The 21,503-nt window shown below is 43.0% G+C and overlaps 1 protein-coding gene across 10 annotated transcripts in view; it reads left to right on the top strand.

The window, feature by feature from the left end:
* Positions 1-697: 697 nt before the first annotated feature.
* Positions 698-21,503, top strand: part of LOC138921422 (uncharacterized) — a 78,109-nt gene continuing 57,303 nt past the window's right edge. For 5 of the 10 annotated variants that reach the window (XR_011433979.1, XR_011433980.1, XR_011433981.1 and 2 more), the window contains exon 1: positions 698-1,905. Coding sequence is in view for 2 of the 10 variants with exons in the window: in XM_070255229.1 (XP_070111330.1) it covers positions 1,144-1,905 (762 nt within the window). In the remaining 8 variants the exon portion in view is untranslated. Of the gene's footprint in view, positions 1,906-9,706; positions 11,808-21,503 lie in introns of those variants that run through there. The other 5 variants (XR_011433984.1, XR_011433986.1, XR_011433983.1 and 2 more) reach the window with 5 other exon arrangements.

Below are 21,503 nucleotides of genomic sequence, written 5' to 3'. Positions count from 1 at the left end.
CCCTCGGCTCCCCGCCCCGCGCCGCGCCGGAGCCGGGGGAGGAGCAGGGCTTCTTTCCGGCCGCGGTGGGCGCTCGGCCCCGCCGACCGGACGGCAGTGAATCCCCGGGCGGGGCCTCGCGGGCGTCCCCGAAGAGAAAGACAGAAGAGTTGCTCTTCCCTCCTCCCAGGTTAACTCAATGGTCCTAATTATTGACTCATTCACTGACTCCCCGAACAGGGCGATAAAGGCCCCCTTACACCACTTTCTTGAAAGGTTGGGGGGCGGGGGGGGGGTGGTAAACTCCACGGTCATTGCCGGAGACCGTTCCCAAGCGCTGCCGCCCCCGAGCAGCTGCTGAAATGCCTCAGCCTCCCACGTCTCGGCCTGGCCGGCTGCCGCCGCAGGCGCATTCCTGGCAGGTCCAGGAGTCAAGAAAAATCCGCCAGAACAAGCCGTGCCTCGCTGCTCTCGGGTTACCAGCAGGTGGAAGGTGGGGCCGCCTCTGATCGAAATGGCTTTGACAGACGGCCGGCCGGAGTTCAAGGATGTTTCCCGCTCGGCAGGCGGGGCTGCGGGGCTTCCCAGGACCCGGGTCCCTCCCGGCGGAGAGGAGCTCTCCTTTCCACAAACCCGGTGCTCCTTCTCCTCTCCGAGCTCTCGCCCAGCCCGCTGCCCTGCACGGCGAAAGAGAGCGTCCTGCCGGTCCCCCTCCTTTCCTCTGCGCTGAAAATAGTTCCAAGGGAAGCCAGAGGTCACGGGGATGGCCCTTCCGGCCTAAAGCTGCCCGAGGCCTTGTGATCGTGTTCGCATCTTCTCAAAAACGTACTGTCGGCCAGGACACCGGTGGGCTTTGCTTTCCATTTTTACCTGGAAACTATGGAATTGAGTGTGAATACTGAATTCCGAGGGCCACTTGCCTCTGGGAACGAGCTGGGGTATGGTCTTCACGCCGCATCCGGTCCCGTGCAGGACAATGCTGTTTAAAGGCTTGATGATACTGACGCTGATTTACAGACTCAATAGCAGGAAGAATGTCACTAAACGACGACGACGGTGATCAGCAGCTTCCCCCTCAGTCTGCTTGACTCAAAGCGCCAGCTCCCCCTGTGTCTTTAGACAGTTTAGGGACTGGGTTCACAGGAGTTCTAAACTGGGCAAGCCATGGCTGGTGCAAAAGCAATTCTTACTCCTCTCGATTTTTTAAAAAAAAATCATCCTTGTGGTTTCTACTGTTCACCTTTCTACTTCCCTGAAACGCATAAGCTCGTGTGCGCACCAAAGGCCTCTGAGCGCCCGCGGCTGCTGTTCACGCCTGCGGTTCCTGCTGGGCCCCTGCGCCTCTCTGTCCGCGGCTGCCTCCTGGGCTCTGCTCGGGAGGGCTGCACACCCCAGCACCCCCGCAAACGCGGCGTGGGAGTGGGGGAGGCTCCCCGGAGGCTTGTTCCACACCGTTTCCCGCGGACCCCGGTAGGATTAGCCCAGCCCGCAGCGGCATCCCGGGTCACGGGCGCACGAGGATCAGCTTGCCTCCCTTCCCTGTTCCATTTCCTGCTAAGATTACTGCCAGGACACGTCACGAGCCTCGAGTCTTCGTCACAGTGGGCTCCCGGGGGGATGCACACTGAGACAGCGAGCCCAGCCGCCGGCAGGCAGGAGAAGCTGAGCGGGGTGGAACCGAGAAGGGCCCCAGAGCCACGAACACCTGCACAGCCTCGCCTGACCCGCGCTCTGCCTCTGGCTCCCGCGTCCCCCTGGCCTCCCTCCCCTCTGCTTCTGGAAGAAGCGTCTCAGCACCATCTTCTTGTGCCTGGGGGTGTGCCTCTCCGACTCTCCCCACTGCCTACCCAAACCAGCCTCCTCACCTTCTCTGGAAGGCCGGCCGCTAGGAGCACCCTTCCTGGAACAGCGGCGCATGTGCAGAAGGTACCAAGAACTTAGTGGTGGCTCCTGCTTGTCTGGGTCCACTTGACTTCTCCAACTCAACTGTAGGTTCTGGAGAGCTGGGGACCATGGCAAAGGTTTCTCATTTAGTTTAGTTTGGGGTTTTTTCTTGGTATCCCATGCCATGCCTAGTACAGTTCTGGCGATATATAGTGGGCACATAATCAGTATATATTCACTCAACATTCAACAAATACGCCTTGTGTCCACCGTCTTCTAGGTTCTGGGGATCTATTTCTCCCAGTTCAAATGCTAGTGTGGGCGACAGGTAATTAACAAAAGTTCATAACTAGTCACACGGTGTGTTAGAAAGTGTCAGCAGATCCACAGGGGGAGATGAGGCTGGGAAGACTGTGGGATTGCCAGGATGGGGGAGCAGGGCGGTTGCCTTTTTAAGCAGTTTCTGGGGAAGGTGCATTGAAGCGGTGACGTCTGAGCAGAGACTTGAAGCAGAGGGAGCAGCTCAACAGACATCTGGGCGAAGACTGGCAGGCAGAATGCACAGCAGGTGCCAAGACCCTGAGATGGGAGCAGGCCTGATTCACTCAAGGGACAGCAGAGAGTGGATGTAGAGTAAGCAGGGGTGACAGTCTTAGGAGGCTGGAGACACAGGGACCGGACCCTGAGGGCCTGTGGCCATTGCAGGGACTTGGGCTTTGGTTTCCAGTGAGATGAGGGCTTGAGAAGGTTTTGCTCCAAGAAGTGACATCATCTGACTCACATTTTAACAGGATCCTTCTGGCTGCTGTGCTGCCTGTAGACTCTAGGTGGACCGGGGGAAGCAGGGACAACCTTGAGGAGGGGAATTACACCCTCTTGGTGGGAGATGATGGTGGTGTGTCTGGATGTGTTATGAAGGTAGATCCGATCGGATTTTCTGTTGGATTGGATGTAGGGTGTGTTCACATCGATGCCTCGGTTAATGTGGTGTCCGTCAGGTTTTTCCACTGTAAAGTTATTCCTTTTCCCTTTGTAATCAATAGGTCATTTGTGAGGAGGTATTTCTAGATTATGAAAATATCCCCTGCCTCATGAAACTTTTACTTACCACTTTAAGCATTCATTGATGATTCTTGCTTGAATCAATTATTACTGTCATAGGTGTCAAATCCTGATTTTTCTAGCCCCACCATTCACTCTACATTTATGAGTTGGCACCCTATTGTGAGGAAGAGCTTTTTTTCCTCCCTAGATTACTTACTTATATGAGTGTGGACTCACACACTCTTATTTTACTCACTGAGTTATAATCTGTGAATATCATTATATATTTTGATGCTCAAAATGTCCCAGATTTGGCCAGTGGGAGCCCTTGCAGGTTGGCCCCCAGGTCATTCTGACATATCTCCACCATTCTTTGAGCACTTCCTTACTGTCTGTCACAGTAAGATGTTCCAGGTTCATGGTGCGCTTCCCTGCTCTATACCTGGAATCAACTATTTCTCCCAGAAGCCCTGGTTCCTTTTAGTGGAGAATGATATTTGGAGGCCAAGATCCTGGCATTCACCTTTAGAGGTTTTCTAGTCCTCCTTGCTACTGCTAAAATAAGAATTCTCATATCTTCATTTTAACTGTTAAACTTTACCCAAGTCCACAGAGAACAGAAAGAAACATGAAATATTAGAACCTGTCAAGCTTAAGGTGTTCTTCATCTTGAGATACAAAGTGACGACAATCATAAAATCCTAAGTTAAGTGTCTCTCCAAACCTGAACACGCTTTGTTGTACTTAGCGGAACACGGCGGAGTTAACATTCTGTACTCATCCTAGAAACGGTCACTATCTAGACACAATAGAACAGGTTTAAACATTTTTCCATGGAGGAGATCTAAATGTTCTTGGTTTTATTTTCTCCCTGAAAATGTTGCCTTAACAAACCTTTTATATTTCGACTAGCTGTGCAAAAATGTATAATATTTTACATTTTATAAATGTAAACTATAGAATATTTTACATCTCCCCTCGGGAGAAGGGAGCCTAGATGAGGCTGTGTATGTTCAGTGATGTCCTCCTTCACTATGGTGACCATTTGGCCACGTTGGTTTCCTCTGAACCTGTGTCTCGCTCTCTCTAGGTCCTAAGGTGTGGTGTAATAATTATACGCATAGCATTATCCAGTTCACAAGTTACTTTCAATATGCTCCCTCAGCCGACCTCACCGGAACCTGTTCCACTAGGCAAGGTCAGGGCCTGATCTGCACTTTACAGATGGGGAAAGTAACAGAGAGACACCAAATGACTTTCCTATGCACATAAATGGCAAATATGGACCCAAGCACTCTTTCTGACTAATATCTAGCTTGCGTCCCTCAGTGTTTTCAACCCTGACTATATCTTAGAATAAAAAAATGGACCCAGAGGATCTGCCTCCACGTGTAGGGTGGCAGGCCAGCCTTGGTGTTTTCACAAGCTCCCCAGCCGTTCTGGTGAGCAGCCAGGTTGAGAGCCGCTGTGCCGTACCGTGTGCACGTGGTTCTCCAGCAGGTCAGGGGACCGGCGAGTTCAGGCCTCACACGTGTGATCCACTGAACAAGGGAGTGACCGTGAGGGGCCCAAGCTCAATGAGGCTGGGGAAGAGGCTCTGAGGACTTTGCCTGATCCATGTGCCGAGTCAGCTGCTTCACTCTCTCTCTCAGATGGTGCCCAGGTGTTTGGTTAGAGCATTGGCGGTGGGGTTGGGGAGTGGGGTGCAGGGGGCATTACACCCCAGCTCTGGTGCCCCCAGAAAAAGGAGAGATGTCCTGTCCATATGGAGGATATCTGACCTTGACTAGAGCAGCACTAAGTATGAAGAAATTCTAAATATAAAGATAAAAGGAGCACGGAAATTGTTGCTTCTATTTCTCTCTGCTTTCTCCATCTTTTGTTATTCCTGCAAGCCACAAGCAAAGGATCTGTCCCTCCTTTGTTCTTCTTATTGCTCCAAACGCCTTTTCTTGCCTTTAGCATCTTCGCAGGTCTCAGTTCCGTCTGAAACTTTGCCCTTCCTCTGACTTATGTAGGTTTATGCCACTCTTTCTGTTACATTCCTTTTTGGTCAAGTCCCCCCACTTCCACATTTTTGTACAGCCTCTGAAAACATGAACTCATAGATGGGTTACTTCTATAACCACTTGGATTCTTTAGCTGTCTTCTCCCTTTTTCCCTCTTAGGTTCATTTGTGGTTATATTGCAAATATTTTCTTTCTACTTCACCTTTAGAACGTCTGGTCTTAGGGTCTGTATCTTTGTCTTGAGTCTGTAGACTTTCTTTTCCTAATTCTTGGGCCCCCTGGAGACTAGGAGTTGTGAACTGGGGCCCACAGGCTGAGTCTGGTCCTAGCTTAAACACAAGCTGGGATTTGGCCGATGTGTTATTTAAAGAACTTTGAGTTTGAGCTCCCCGTTTGCCCCCATGTCTTCCAGTCATCTTACTGTCTGACTGCCTCCTGCGTTCTCCTCGTTACCTGCCCGGGCTCTGTGGACACTGGAGCTGGTGAGCCTGCCTTAGGCTGTGCCTGGTGTTCTTTCCTCTGCAATGATTCGCCTGATTTCCTGCCCCTACGGCTGGCTGGTTTCAGCAGCCGACATCCCTCCCCGAAGCCCCCAGCCCTGTGGGGAGGCGTCCAGGCAGCAGCACAGCGGAGCTCTGCAGCACGGTCTCTGGGCCCTGGATGACCCTGCTCCTCCAGCTGTCGGCCGGGCCCTGACTCCCAGCCCACTTCCTGGAGTGGCTTGCATACCACATCCTGTTCTTGGCCATTATAAAATCTAAAATGACTGATCACCCTTCTCCAAGCTTCCCAAAATTTCTCCCTCATCAAATAGTTATTTCTTACTGGTCATCACTAAGTTCTCAGTGATCACTCACCTCACTGCGTCCGCTGGCTCCACAGCTCCACTCATGTGCATGAGGAGCTGTTTTGACAACAGGCTCCTCAAATGTGTCCTGATTTCCTCATGGAATGGTTGCATGGGTTTTGGCCCAATTTTGCTATGTCTGGAACTCTAATACTTTGAAAATTGGTTTGAATGATTATGCCAAACTTCTTTTCCAGAACCCTCAATTAACTAAACCATTCTATCAACCATTCCTTAAGCATCGCTCGTTGGCAAATTCCTGTGTTATTATCTTTAGCAAATAGTTTACAAATAAGAATATCCCAAAAGAAAAGCTCTGGCATCTTTTCCCGAATGGAAGGTGAAGCTAACATCTGGAGCAGCATCACAAGCCGACAGAACTTCACAAGCCTTAGTTGACGGCACTAGTAAACCGAAAGGGAAAGTCCGGGTGAGCTCCGGCCCCTGCGTACCAGCGGCAGGGACCGCTCCGCTGTCAGAGAATCTTTCTGGAGCCACGACTTCGAGTTTACATTGCAGAGAGAACCAGCGCTCCGTGCCAAAAGCAGTAAAATTGACAGAGTCAAAATGTTCCATCCTTTAAGGCAAACCAGTTCTAACTGGAGACCCAGGCCTCCTGGCTGCCGGTTGCTACAGGAAATTTTATTCACAGTGGAAGACGACAATACCTAAAAGACTAATAAAAAGAAGAACGAAAGTGGAGAGTTTCTCGGCACCTTTAATCACAGATATTTTCATTTTCTTCTTCGTGATTATGGCCTTGCGGTAAATCTGCTTAGTGCTAAGCCCTTGAAATGACACAGCTTGTTTGAGAGCCTCTGGGTGACAGCGCCTGAGAATGATGGAACATCGAGACGGCTGCGGTCCGGATCAGGCCCTTACGCGGCCTGTGCGGCTCCTGCGCAGGCCCGGGGGCCGAGCTCCTGCCCCAGGCTTGGCTGCCCCAGCGCGGCAGGTGGCACGTGCTGAGCCCGCAGAGCCCCGCCCTCCGGGCCCGGCGGGTGCATCAGACTGATCAGGCTGGGAGTGCACAGGGAGAAGGCTCAGGCAATTAGCGCTTCAGAAACTGTTACAGGGAATCAGGCCCAACGCCAAACTGATAGTGTCATCTGAACCTTTTCCTCCAGGCCGTCATTCCCTCCTCCTCTGGGGCCAGCTTGCCAGGCCCAGAGTTCTTTCAGTGCCTAGATGAAAGGAGGGGGGAAAAGTCATTGATACATCCTTTTGGAGAGTGAAGAAGAGTAGAGTGGGGGGTCAGGATTCAGGGCCCTTTCCTGTCCTCAGAGACAGAGTGGTCCACAGGCAGCATCCTCCAGCCATGCCATCACTTGCCCTCCCAAAGGACTCCTACACGTGCCAAAGCTCCCTGTCTTCAAAGTTCACGCAGGCTGAGTGCAACCGCGGTGGACCATCAGGGGAGTGTAAAGTGGCTTCCCCCACTGGACCGAAGGTGGGAGCGGGGGTCCTTCCTGCCTTAAGATGACACACTGCACAGCCCTGACCTCGTTTGCTTCACCTCCTCCTTTGTAAGGGGAAGATCATGACAGCCGCCTCTATGGATGTTGTGAAGGTAAAAAGAGTGAATGCTTGCGAACAGAGGTGAGTGCTCAGTCCATGGTGACTGTTAGTAGTAGCTGTAGTCCTGTGCGGTTCTCGCGTACGAGAAAGCCAGTCATTCCTAATCACCTCTGGACTACCGGTGAATTAAGTTGAACGTGGAAAATTCCCTGACACCCCAAGCTACTCCAGGAGCAGTACCTTTTATTCTCAAGAGAAGATATTTAGATGGCTAAGCTAAGAAGACATTTCCCCTACAGAATAGCTTTCTGATCATTTACAAACAAAAGATAAAATCTAAGACTCCCAGTCTGCCCGCCCCAGACTTTGTCATTGTTTTCCCTCATTCAAGTGCACATCTGGGTATATACGACAGGGGAGACATCCAAGCCCAGAGAGATCCAACGTTTCGTTTGTGGATGTGCTACAATCAAGATGTTAAATGAGACTTTTCTTTTTCAATTAGAGAATTTTCAGCAGACAAACACTGAAATGGTATTCAGAGTATTAGGTTGAATTTATCTAAGATTATTTGTTTCTTTGAACACTGCCCGTGGAACAGTGCAGAGAACAGGAGCTCATTGTCACACAGCTCATTATTTTCTTGGGTGAGCTAGAATGCAGGGCCTGTGGGTCCCTTGAATTGAGGACCCCACTTAAAGCCAAAGCCTATGGCAGCACATGAGACAATGTGTGTGAGTCCCTCCGACCCCTTGTCACCACCACCTCTATCAAATCAGAAAGGGCCACCAGTTTGCCTGCTTAGAGTCTGTCAGGAAGGTCGGGGTGAGAATCACAGACCCCATTTTATAGGGACAAAACTGAAATAGCTTTGAAAGTTCCCATAAATCAATGGATGGTGGGGGCAAGAATGAGCCCACCCAAAAGTCAGCTCCACAAAAGGAGGGTCTTGATTGTTGTGTTCACAGTGATGTCCCTGGCAGCTGGAGCACAAGGTGAAAGTCCGCTATTTGTTGAATGAATGTGTCACATTTGAGGTGGGAAAAAACTCATTTTTTGTTTATTGAAGATTATACTTAAAAGGAGTGAAAAGACAAACTACATCTAAGAGACTGTATTTGCCAGACAGAACAAATAAAGTTTTCTTATGAAGAATATCTTAAAACTTCTACAAAGCAATAAAAAATAATAATGAAAAGAAATAAATCAATTGACAACTGAGTGAAACATAAGAACAGGCATTTCACAAAGAAATGTAATGGCCAATGAGCATATGAAACAATGCGCAACTTTCAAGAGTCAGAGAAATGCAAATCAAGACCACAAAGGAGATATTGTTTCTACCCACTCAATTGGTAAAAATAATTATGTCTAATAATAACAAATATTGAAGAGTTTGCAGATGAAGGGGATCTCTTACACACTGAGGATTAGAATGGAAATTGGTGCAACCAATTTGAAACGCAACTTGGCATTATTTTGTAAGTTTAATATTTACCCATTTTAGCATTCAGCAATTCGCTCTTAGGTAAGAACTCCCCCAAACTCTTCACATATGTATCCAGAGACAAAAGAATGTACTTAGCAGCACCGTCCAAAATAGCAAAAAATAATTGGAAACAACACTAATGATCATTGACAAGAGAAGAGATCAATAAACTGTAGTGTTTTCAAACAATAGGACATTATACAGCAGTGACAATGAATGATACACACAACAACATGACCAATCTTCAGAACAATGTTGAATGAAGACCAAGTCTGAGAAGGCTACATATCATTTTTATGAAGTTCAACAACAGAAGAAACTAAACAATGTATTGTTCAAACATACAAAGGCATTTGATAAAACTGTAACCTAAAACATGAAGGGAAGGATAAACAAACTTCAGAGCAGTGGTGGTTTTGGGGCATGGGGGAGCAAGAGGGTGAGATGGGAGAGAACACAGGGAGATGTAAGGTGCAAATAATGGATTGGCAGTGAGTTCACAGGTGTCCAGAAGAGTAAAAAAGAAAACATTTTAAAAGAATGCTATTAACAGTAATTATGTCTTGTACATTTCCCATTTAAAGAGAATTATTATGAAATATTTTTTCATGTTTCCTAATCTGATTGCCTTCCAGACTTATAATCATAGAATAACTGTGTAGACACAGATTCATTTCAAAGAAAAAAATGTGAATTCTGGAAAATAACTGTCTGCAATGTATTGTGTTATCATGCTTGACTTATGAATGCTATTATTGATCTCTACATGGAATTTCCAAACCAGTGACCTTTATAAAAATATGCTATACTCTGGAAAGAAGTAAGAAATAAAGAGCAGGAGGGAGGGAAAGAAAAGACAATTCACAGAACAAACTTGAACAATAACCTTAATGGTCTTCTTCCATCCCTATAAATCAGCAAATCATTTTCCCACAGGCCAGACTGTTACAGTAGAATCTGGATTCGTTCTGCTCATTTTGGAGATGGTTACGAGAGCTCGGACTGGTGCCACGTTGTGCATTTGGAAGAATGATTGCATTATAAAACCCATTCCAAGCTTCCCACTGTTCCAACAATGGAAATAGTGAAGAATGTTTGGACTGACGTAAAATGTGAAGATGTAATTCCAACATCATTGAGGCTTTCTACCACTCAAACATTCCCCCAGAAAAGTCTCAGTCACCTGCCTAATTCTGTTCTGATGGTAGGTAAGAAAAAATCATTTTTCTTCTAATAGGACTTGTAGATGGGTTGTGGGATGTAGAACTGTGTTATGATTAATTAGAACACTCCTGAAACTCTAGGCGTGGCACCCAGCAGAAGATAACCAGCCTCTATAGAGCAGGCCGTGGGGCTTCTGTCTCCAGAGGTATGGCTGATAAGACACTGGAATGACCCTTTTAACTACAAACTAAAAGAGTCGATTAAATGTTGAAAAAACATCCCCCATTCGTTTAAATGCATTACTGAGCTGGCACTAAATTAAGGAAGGTGCAGAACCCCAAAGGAAGTGAAGTACGAGTCCTGGGAGGTACCGTCATACTAAATACCACTTATGCCCTGAAGGTGTGTGGCCAAACCCTGGGGATGCTGAGTTTCTGCTTTAATAGCTGCATAGGTTCAGAGCACAGAACATAAAGCATAGGGCGGCCCAAGGGAGAATCTAACAGGAGACCTCTGGCTATCTGGAACCCTCTAGGCTACAGTCCTGAGGTAAGGATGAATGAGAAGGGAACCTTGATATTCAGAAGGGGACAGAAAGGACGCTTGCCTCCACTTTGAACTGGAGGTGGGGAAAGTAAATCTGTCTGCTCCCCTCTGAGAATCTGTAGCCACAGGCCGGCAGTCTAAATCCATACTACCTGGGTGGTCCGGAGGAACTCAGGCTGAAAATCTAATTTAAAACGGTCCAGGGCTGGCCACTCTGAGAGGCAAGGGCAAATCCTCTCCAGAGGAACTTAACTTCAGATCAGACCTTAGAGAATTCCTGCAGGTAACTTTCCAAAACAATCAAGCAAACTTCACAAAATACTCAAGGAGAGGAGACATCCCAGGCAAAATTCACCAGAAACAACAGAAAACAGAAACAAATCCCCAAAGACTTTAGAAATTGACAATATCAGGCACAGAATAACTCATTTAATATGTCTAAAGTGAATATAATAATTGAAGTTGAAAACTCAATGAACTGCCCTTATAGCAGATTAGACACAGCTGCTGAGGAGAAAAAAGTGACTGGGAGAATGAAATTAATAAAATCTGGAGAGAAGAGGGGTGGGAAATGTGAAAGAGAGGGTAAGAGGCAAGAGGGATAAAGTGAGAAGATTTAACAAATGTCTAATTTGAGTTCCAGAGGAAGAAGATAGAGAGAATGTGGAAGGGGCACTGTTCAAAGAAAGAATTTTTCAGAGTTGTTGAAAGACTTCATCTCAGATGCAGCAAGCCCAGTGAATTTCAACCAGGAGGAATTTTGAAAAATCACAGTAAACCCAAAGAAAAATAGAAGATCCTAAAAGCAGCCAGAGAAAAAAGACAGATCACTTACAAAAGAAGAGCGATTAGACTGGCTGTTGATTTCCAAACAGTGACAACTGGAGCCAGGCAGAAGCCCGTCTGACTTTTATCCGTACTTGGACTTCACATAAATGGGGTCACGCAGTGTATAATCTTCTGCTTTTGTTCCTTTCTCTCAACATCATGTCTGTGAGGTTCATCCATGCTGTTACCATTAGCAGCAGTTCTCTTTTGAAGTGCTGTGCAGTATTCCATTTCGTGAATATACTATAATTTATGTATATTCATCATATTGCTGATGGGCGTTTGAACGGTCTCCAGCTTTTCACTATTTTGAATAAAGCTGCCGTGATTCTGTTCTTTTTTTAAAAAGAGTATTTCTTGTAATAAGTCTCCTGCAATATTGTGAATTCACTCTATGGAAAACTAATGATGATTAAAATGTTAACAAAACACCAAGTTCTTAACTGTCTTGATTTCCACACCCAGAAAGTTCAAACCCTTAATAAAATACTTCATTGCATGTTTGCTATGGTTTTTATGATTAATGTTTTTAAACTATTATTTCCCTTGAAAAAATTTCCCTTGAAATTTTTTGGCAAAAGCTAAGGTCTTATCCCCATGTGATTCCTGTTAGCTGGATGTGTGTGAAAAATCATGCTTTGTTCACTGGTCTAACAGCATTGTGCCACATTTTAAAAAAAAAGCTATTTCAACTTTATATCCTTCTCAAAGCAAATTTAAGAGTGTGCAAAATACATGTAAAGAAGGTAGTTGGTACTTGCTGGTTAATAGAAGCAGCAGAAAAAAGAAGTGTGTATCATACTTCTAAGTTTAGGTATTGTCTAAATAGCCACACTTTTGTAAAATCTCTACCATATGTTTTGCTATATTTGCAAACCACTTCTGGTTGCATGGCGTTTCCCCCCATCATGCTCTCAAAGTGTAGCTCACTTGTTGATAGGGAGATCATTAAAAGGGTGTCATGAGCACTGCAGCATGAGCCACTCCAGCCTCCGAAAGGCCAAGTATGCTGCACCCCGTGAAGAGAAAGCAAGGGAGCAAAGAGCTGACCCAGTGAAGGGCTTACTCGTCGGGTGCAGCATGCCCGTGATGCTCAGCCCAAGCTCCCACGCCACCATCTGCTACTCTCCTTGTCTTGCACTGGCCTAGATGGATTGGGTGAGATTTGGACTTAAATATAAAAATAACCCCCAAATTACTAAGCCTAATTTTCTCTTCTTTAAGGGTTAGAAATGCTAAATAGCAGAGCTTTGCAACTATAAGGTGGATTGTGCTGGCCTGTTTAAGTAGATAAAGTAAAAAACCAGAGCTTATAAAAAAATTCTGTAGTTGTCAGTTGCTTCATCAGAACTCATGTGTGGGTCTAAACGGTACCTGAGCTCAAAGATCATCCTGAATGTTGATGTGCAAATAAGAACTCCAAGTTTCATACATTTTTTTGCTAAAACTGCCTATTACTAGAGAGAAAGAGGGAAAGGAGAGAGGTGAGGAGGAACGGAAGACGAGAGAAATAGAGGGAGGGAGGGAGGGAGGGAGAGAGAGGATCTTTAGGCAGATGTTCCTCAAATGTTCACGCCCTTAAACTTTATCGTGTGTGTGTGTGTGTGTGTGTGTGTGTGTGTGTGTGTGTGTGTGTGGTTCCAAGTGGTTTCTAAACAGAGGACGCAAAGACTGCTGCGAAGTCCAGGGCAACTGGCCCTTATAACCTGCAATGAGTAAGTTGGGAAAAGAAGGGAGAAGGGGTGAGGTAATCAGGCTTCGAGCAGCCTGCAAGATAAAGGGGGTGGGGCCCAGCTGGGGGTGGGGTGACCTGGCCCTCTGTGTCCTTCCTGTGCCTGGAAGCCCTTCCCCACGGGGAGCGGGCCCTAGAGCCACCCTGCTGGGTTTGAGCCCTGGCTCCACCGTTATTAGCTGTAGAACCCGGGGAGACTCCTGTACCTCTCTGTGCCTCGTTTCTCACAAGGAAATTTGGGGAAACCAAAGCACCCACATCATATGGATTTTTGTGGATTAAGAGAGTGAGGGCATGTAAAACAGTCAACCCACTGCCTGGTACATTGTAAGTGCTCATTAAAGGTTAGCTATTCTAACTCTTTTTATACCCATTTTTATAAATGTTTGGGATTGCCTTGGTCTGAATGTTTGTGTCCCTCTCAAATTCATATGTCGAAATCCTAGCCCCTGATCTGACGGTATTGGGAGGTGAGGCCTTTGGGAGGTGACTGGGTCATGAGGGTGGAGCCCCATGAATGAGATGAGTGCCCTTATAAAAGGACCCCAGAGGTCTCCCTTGCCCCTTCCACCACGTGAGGACACGGCGCGAGTTAGCAGTCTGCAGCCTGGAAGAGGCCCTCCCCAGAGCCCGTCTCCAGAGCTGTGAGAAATACATTTCTGTTGTTTACAAGCCGCTCAGTCTGTGGTATTTTGTTCTAACAGCCTGAATAGACTAAGACACCCTTCCAAACCAACTTTATGCATCTTGCCTGCACTTTTCATAGCCTTCAGTGATGGGCCAGTGCTTGATGTGCTTGCCGCGGTGTGTTTCGTGTTGTCTTATCACCGTTCCTCAGTCATTCTCCCACAAGTGCCGGCTCCCTAACTGGTGTGTAAATGCAGCGATTATCCCTCAGGTTCCCTCCCAAGGTACCCGCCAGTTCTCCATTAAAACTACCAGGTCACCAACATGTAATAAGGTAAGACGTAAAGGAAAGTTGATATGAGTCAAACATTTCCAGGCTGCAACATAATCCACGTCATCAAGTGCTCGTGATGAGCGAAAGTCTCAAGGAACGAGTCAAGGTCCAGAAGAGACAGCCTCTACTTCACACACTGTATATGCTAGTAATCTGAAGTCGCAGTCTGAATAACCATCTAATTTAGAAAAGACCCTCAGCTAGGGCACGTTTTAGGGCAAGTTCTTGCCCAGCAGGCAATTTTATGGCTTTTTGAGAAACTCTTGAAAACTGGAGTTTCTGTGTAAGTCTGACACTGTGTTAACTGCACGACACAGAGAATAGCACTAGAAGTAAAAGCAGCCTGGAAAATGTCAGTGCCGTAGTCATGCTATTAAAGATCAGCACATCTCCTTGCTTTTATTTAGGAGGCTAACAATGGAGATTGTTAGCGTTAATAACGGAAGAACAGTAACCATGGGAACACAGCATCTATCAATTTTCACGGTAAAGAAAGCAACTCTTTCCACGGAATGTTTCGAGGAGCTCTGGCAAGTACGGCTGCCTCAAGATCTCTCGCCTATAGGTCTGAACTATTTTAAGCAATGGGACTTCTCTAAAAATAATGGCAACCCATTTAATAATAATGGAAATTTTCATTAAAAGTTAAAATATGCTTACTATAAAGAAATGCAAAAATGTGACGGCAACAGACCAAACCATCCTTAGTAAAGAAGGAGAGTAGCAGAGGGCAAAATCAATGTTCAGGTTGGGAGGGAAGGAAAAACGGACATGTGTTGAAAGTTTCCTCTTTGCAAAGTACTTGTTATCCTTCATTTAATCCTCGCCACCACCCTGTAAGTATATATCTCCAATTGCTAAAGAAATATGTGTTCATGATAGAAAAGTTAGAAAATACTGAAGTACCAGTAGGAAGGTGAGCATCACCATTCTTCCCACACAGAGAACCACTGTTCACAGTTTGGTGTGCCGCTGTCTTTCTCTTTGCGTATTGTTTTACATAATTGAGATAACAGATTCCTGTTTATCTTGAGCATTTTCCTTCATCGTTAAATATTCTTAGAACGTAAGCTCAATAAGAGCACGAAGTCGCCTCTGTTGGTTCACGTTGTTCCACCACTGCATGGGGCATAGTAAACAATTAGTGTTTGTTGATTGTATGTATGTGATGTTACATCATATCAACCATCCCTCTCTCATTTTAAACATTTTGAACGTTTTTTGTATTTTAAATATATAAACTTTTGTCAGAATTTCTGATTTTTCCTCAAGACCAATAGACGTGAAATTACTAGGTCAAAAGTTACAGACCTATCTCAGTTCATATACATATTCACACATTTCTTTCTAATAAATTTTAAGCATTATATGAAAGTCCCTATTTCATTCAGCTCTAATGGGCACTGCATAGTTTCTCTATAGACATTCTTCTAAATTTTACAGACAAAATAATTTCTTAATAGATGTTTTTGTTATCAATAAGCATTAACATGTTATTGATATAGTAGAATTATTTTCCTTATTATTACAAATGTTTCTCCACAATTAGTTTGGTGGGGAACCAATTTAGGTTGTGTTTTCCAATAACAAGGCTCTCAATTCTTATGTTGTCAAATATATCAAATATTGCCCTCAAAATTTTTTTCCTTGTTTCCATGCTTGGAAATTCCTTCTCCAAGAAGAAATAAAAAAGCATTAACTTTTGTTTTCTTTTGGTTTTTCATGGTTTCATTGTTACTTTTATTTCATTAATACACCTGGAATTTATTTGGGCGTGTGGTGTGAGGTGAGTATATCTCAATAAATAAAAATTGTTCCAGAATCATTTATTTAAAAATTCCTTCTCTTCTGCTTTAATTTGTCCTTTTTTCTTCATATGCCATATTTTTACATAACCTAGGGTTCTTTCAGTTTATTTACTTATATACTTATTTATTCTCTATTTATTCTCTCTTCTCATACCACTCCAATTATGTTTTTTTATTAAAAACATTTTCTTGTAGTATGGATACACATTTTAAAAAATCAGATTGCAGAGAAGGTGTTAATAATAAAAATTAACACCCCTCCATTCTTCCCTTTACTACAATAGTCCTGTTCATCAGACACAAATGCTTTTAACTATTTCTGTTTTAATTTTTTCTGGTATTAACTCTATGTTGCTAAATAATAAAGTCTTAGTCATTATCTATAGAATTCCATCTATGATAGATGAAGATTTAGCACATTTATACTGTTTTATCTCATTCCCCTCCTCTCGCAATATTTGCCAGTTTTATCACTGTGTTTTCCCTTTTTTGTTAGCTTTGTAAATTAAGTAAGTATCCAAACTTCTATATTCCTGTTCCATCAAATTTCAACAGTGTATCTTGATTCCTCACTTTGCAATACACGCATATTACTGCCTCTACACTTTCCTACAGTTTTGAACTTCTGCATTTGATAGATCTTACTTTACATTGTCAAAGCAGATGTTATGTACGTTTTGCCTTTACTGATAGTTAAATATTTTGAGGTTTGCCAAAGATCAATTCTAATATTGGAAATCAATAAACTGTTTATTATCATAGTTATACAATTATTCTTCATTCCACAGCCAGATTCCTTCTCCCCATTCCAAGATCACAGTGCCATTTGCCTTAAAAGAGAATATGCTAGCATCACGTAAAGTCAAATGGATTTTTTCTTAATTCTACCAGTTGCTCAAAATGATAATAAATGTTTGGTAGAATTCACTTGTAATGCCACATGGACATAGAGTTTTGTTTATGGGAAAGTTTTTAATTTCAGATTTAATATCTTTAGTAATTACAGGACTATTTTGATTTTCTATTTCTTCTCATATGCATTTTGAACAGTTGTATTTCTATAGAAATTTGTCCATTTTATCTCAGTTTTCATTTTTTTGGCATAAGTTTTGTACACAATATTCTGAAATACTAATTTTAATTTCTGAATTATCTGTAGTGATGTCCCCTTTTTCATTATAATAATGACTAGTGTCTATTTTCTTAATCAGTTTTGCTAGGTATTTATCAATTTAATTAACCTTTAAGAAGTAAAATTGTTGGATCCCAGGATATAAATCTATTCTACTTTTATTGATATGCCAAACAGTTTTCCAAAGTGGTTTCTATCAATTTACATACCCATCATCAGTATATGAGATTTCCAGTTGGTCCACATCCTTGCCAAAACCTGATATTGTCCGTCCTTTTCATTTTAGCCATGCAGGTGGATCTGTAAATGTATCCTATGATTAAATTTGCATTTACCTGATAACTAAGAATTTTGAGCACCTCTTCAACTGTTTATTTACCTTTTAGATATCTCCTTATTTTTTTGCAGGGAAAGATTGGCCCTGAGCTAACATCTGTTGCCAATCTTCCTCTTTTCTTTTCCTCCCCAAAGCCCTGGTGCATGGTTGTATATCCTAGTTGTAAGTCTTTCTAGTTCTTCCATGTGAGCTGTCACCACAGCATGGCACCTGGCAGATGTGTGGTGTGATTCCATGACCTGGAAGCGAACCCAGGCTGCCGAAGTGGTGGGAATGCTGAACTTTAACCACTAGGCCATCAGGGCTGGCTTGTAGATATCTTCTTTTATGAAGTACTTGTCTATATGTTTTGCCCATTTCTCTATTGGTTATCTGTCTTTCCTTATATGAGTTCTTTACATATTTTCAAATGTTTTTTGCACATTTACATGTGTCCACTTTAGGTTGTATGTATTGCAGACGTCATCTCCCAACTTCTGGGCTTGCCTTTCACTCTCTTAATGTTGTCTTTAGATCAACAGCTTCTTAATTTTGTGTAGTCCTATTTATCAATTATTATGCATTATTTGTTTTTTATGTCCTATTTATCCATTATGTTTAGTGTGCTTTTTTTTTGAGGAAGATTAGTCCTGAGCTAACATCTACTGCCAATCCTCCTCTTTTTGCTGAGGAAGACTGGCCCTGAGCTCACATCCATAGCCATCTTCCTCCACTTTATATGTGGGATGCCTACCACAGCATGGCTTGCCAAGTGGTGCCATGTCTGCACCCGGGATCCGGGCCTGTGAACCCCGGGCCGCCAAAGCAGAATGTGAGCACTTAACTGCTGTGCCACTGGGCTGGCCCCTGTTTAGTGCTTTTTAAAAGTCTTTCCCTACACCAACAGCATGAAGATATTTTTCTGTGATTTATTCCAGAAGTTTATTGGTTTTGCCTTCCACAGTTAGACATACAATCCACTTAGAATGGATTTGAGTATAATTTCTTTTTTTCAATATGAATATTCAATAGGTCCAATACCACTAATTGAAAAGACCATCTTTTTCTGATGCACGTCAGTATCATCTTGGTTATAAATCAAATGACTATAGATTTGGGTCTGTTTCTGCACTTCCTATTATGTGTCATTCTCAGTTTGTCTCATCTTGTGCAAATGGCACACGGACTTTATTACTATACTCTCACTATGAGTTTTGACATTTGACAGTGTAAGTTCTTCAAATTAGCTTTTCTTCAAAATTATCTTGGATATTTCTAGACTTTTGTGTTTCCATATAAATTTTAGAACCAGCTTGTGGATTTCCACAAAAAAAAAGTTTGCTGAAATTTTGATTGAGATTGCATTTACTCTATAGAGCATCTTGTGAAGACTTGATATCCCAACAGTATTAGTCTTCCAATCTCTAACCAGGGTCTAAATCTCCATTTATTTTAGTATCTTTAATTCATTTCCAAATATACAAAGACACAAAATATCTTAAGTAATTTTCGTGAATAAAAGTCTCGCACATTTTTCATTAGATGCATTCCTAAATATTTGCTATTTCTGATGCTATTATAAATGCTATATTTCATTTTTTTCATTTTATAATTTCTTGTTGTGAGTATATAGAAATAAAATATACTTTTGTATGGATCTTTTATCTAGTGTCCTTATTAAGTTAACTTATAAATGATAGTAGTTTGTAGGTTATTTTTAATGTTCTACATATAATGACAGTTCTGTGCTTTCTTTTCTAATCATTCTACTTTTTTCTTGCCTTATTGCAGTGACTAGGACCTCTATCACAATAAATAAAGATAACAATATTAGGCATCTTTGTCTCATTCCTGATCTAAGGAGGGAAACTTTTTTTTTTTTTTTTAATGTTATGATAGATTACAACCTTGTGAGATTTCAGTTGTACATTTTTGTTAGTCATGTTGTGGGTACACCACTTCCCCCTCTGTGCCCTCCCCCCACCCCTCCTTTTCCCTGGTAACCACCGATCAGATCTCCTTATCAATGTACTAACTTCCACCTATGAGTGGAGTCATATAGAGTTCATCTTTCTCTGACTGGCTTATTTCGCTTAACATAATACCCTCGAGGTCCATCCACATTGTTGTGAATGGGCCAATTTTGTCTTTTTTTATGGCTGAGTAGTATTCCATTGTGTATATATACCACATCTTCTTTATCCAATCATCAGTTTCTGGGCATGTAGGCTGGTTCCACGTCTTGGCTATTGTAAATAATGCTGCGATGAACATAGGGGTGCAACGGACTCTTGAGATTTCTGATATCAGGTTCTTAGGATAGATACCCAGTAATGGGATGGCTGGGTCATAGGGTATTTCTATTTTTAACTTTTTGAGAAATCTCCATACTGTTTTCCATAGTGGCTGTACCAGTTTGCATTCCCACCAACAGTGTATGAGGGTTCCTTTTTCTCCACATCCTCTCCAACATTTGTCGTTCTTGGTTTTGGATGTTTTTGCCAATCTAACGGGGGTAAGGTGATATCTTAGTGTAGTTTTGATTTGCATTTCCCTGATGATTAGCGATGATGAACATCTTTTCATGTGTCTATTGGCCATATTCATATCTTCTTTTGAGAAATGTCTGTTCATGTCCTCTGCCCATTTTTTGATCGGGTTGTTTGTTTTTTTGTTGCTAATCAGTGTGAGTTCTTTGTATATTATGGAGATTAACCCTTTGTCAGATAAGTGGCTTGTAAATATTGTTTCCCAATTAGTGAGCTGTTTTTTTGTTTCGATCCTGTTTTCCCTTGCCTTGAAGAAGCTCTTTAGTCTGATGAAGTCCCATTTGTTTATTCTTTCTATTGTTTCCCTCAACTGAGGAGTTACAGTGTCCAAAAAGATTCTTTTGAAACTGATGTCAAAGAGTGTACTGCCTATATTCTCTTCCAAAAGACTTATTGTCTCAGGCCTAATCTTTAGGTCTTTGATCCATTTTGAGTTTATTTTGGTGTGTGGTGAAAAAGAATGGTCAATTTTCAATCTTTTGCATGTGGCTGTCCAGTTTTCCCAGCACCATTTGTTGAAGAGACTTTCTTTTCTCCATTGTAGGCCCTCTGCTCCTTTGTCGAAGATTAGCTGTCCATAGATGTGTGGTTTTATCTCTGGGCTTTCAATTCTGTTCCATTGATCTGTGGACCTATTTTTGTACCAGTACCATGCTGTTTTGATCACTGTAGCTTTGTAGTATGTTTTGAAATCGGGGATTGTGATTCCGCTGGCTTTGTTTTTGCTCAGGATTGCTTTAGCAATTCGCGGTCTTTTGTTGCCCCATATGAATTTTAGGATTGTTTGTTCAATTTCTGTGAAGAATGTTCTTGGGATTCTGATTGGGATAGCATTGAATCTGTATATTGCTTTAGGTAGTATGGACGTTTTAACTATGTTTATTCTTCCAATCCATGTGCAAGGAATGTCTTTCCATCTCTTTATGTCATCGTCAATTTCTTTCAAGAAAGTCTTGTAGTTTTCATTGTATAGATCCTTCACTTCCTTGGTTAAGTTTATCCCAAGGTATTTTATTCTTTTCATTGCGATTGTGAATGGGATTGAGTTCTTGAGTTCTTTTTCTGTTAGTTCATTGTTAGTGTATAGAAATGCTACTGATTTATGCACGTTAATTTTATACCCTGCTACTTTGCTGTAGTTGTTGATTATTTCTAATAGTTTTTCTGTGGATTCTTTGGGGTTTTCTATATATAAGATCATGTCGTCTGCAAACAACGAGAGTTTTACTTCTTCGTTACCTATTTGGATTCCTTTTATTTCTTTTTCCTGCTGAATTGCTCTGGCCAGCACCTCCAGTACTATGTTGAATAGGAGTGGTGAAAGTGGGCACCCTTGTCTTGTTCCTGTCCTCAGAGGGATGGCTTTCAGTTTTTGTCCATTGAGTATGATGTTGGCTGTGGGTCTATCATATATGGCCTTTATTATGTTGAGGTACTTTCCTTCTATACCCATTTTACTGAGGGTTTTTATCATAAATGGGTGTTGGATCTTGTCGAATGCTTTCTCTGCATCTATTGAGATGATCATGTGGTTTTTGTTTTTCATTTTGTTGATGTAGTGTATCACGTTGATTGACTTGCGGATGTTGAACCATCCCTGTGTCCCTGGTATAAATCCCACTTGATCATGGTGTATAATCTTTTTGATGTATTGCTGTATTCGGTTTGCCAAAATTTTGTTGAGGATTTTTGCATCT

Source organism: Equus caballus, chromosome 29 (genome assembly GCF_041296265.1).
Source record: "Equus caballus isolate H_3958 breed thoroughbred chromosome 29, TB-T2T, whole genome shotgun sequence".
Taxonomy (NCBI): domain Eukaryota; kingdom Metazoa; phylum Chordata; class Mammalia; order Perissodactyla; family Equidae; genus Equus; species Equus caballus.
The sequence above is the reverse complement of the archived record's forward strand: the minus strand, read 5'-3'. Positions and strand labels throughout refer to the sequence as shown.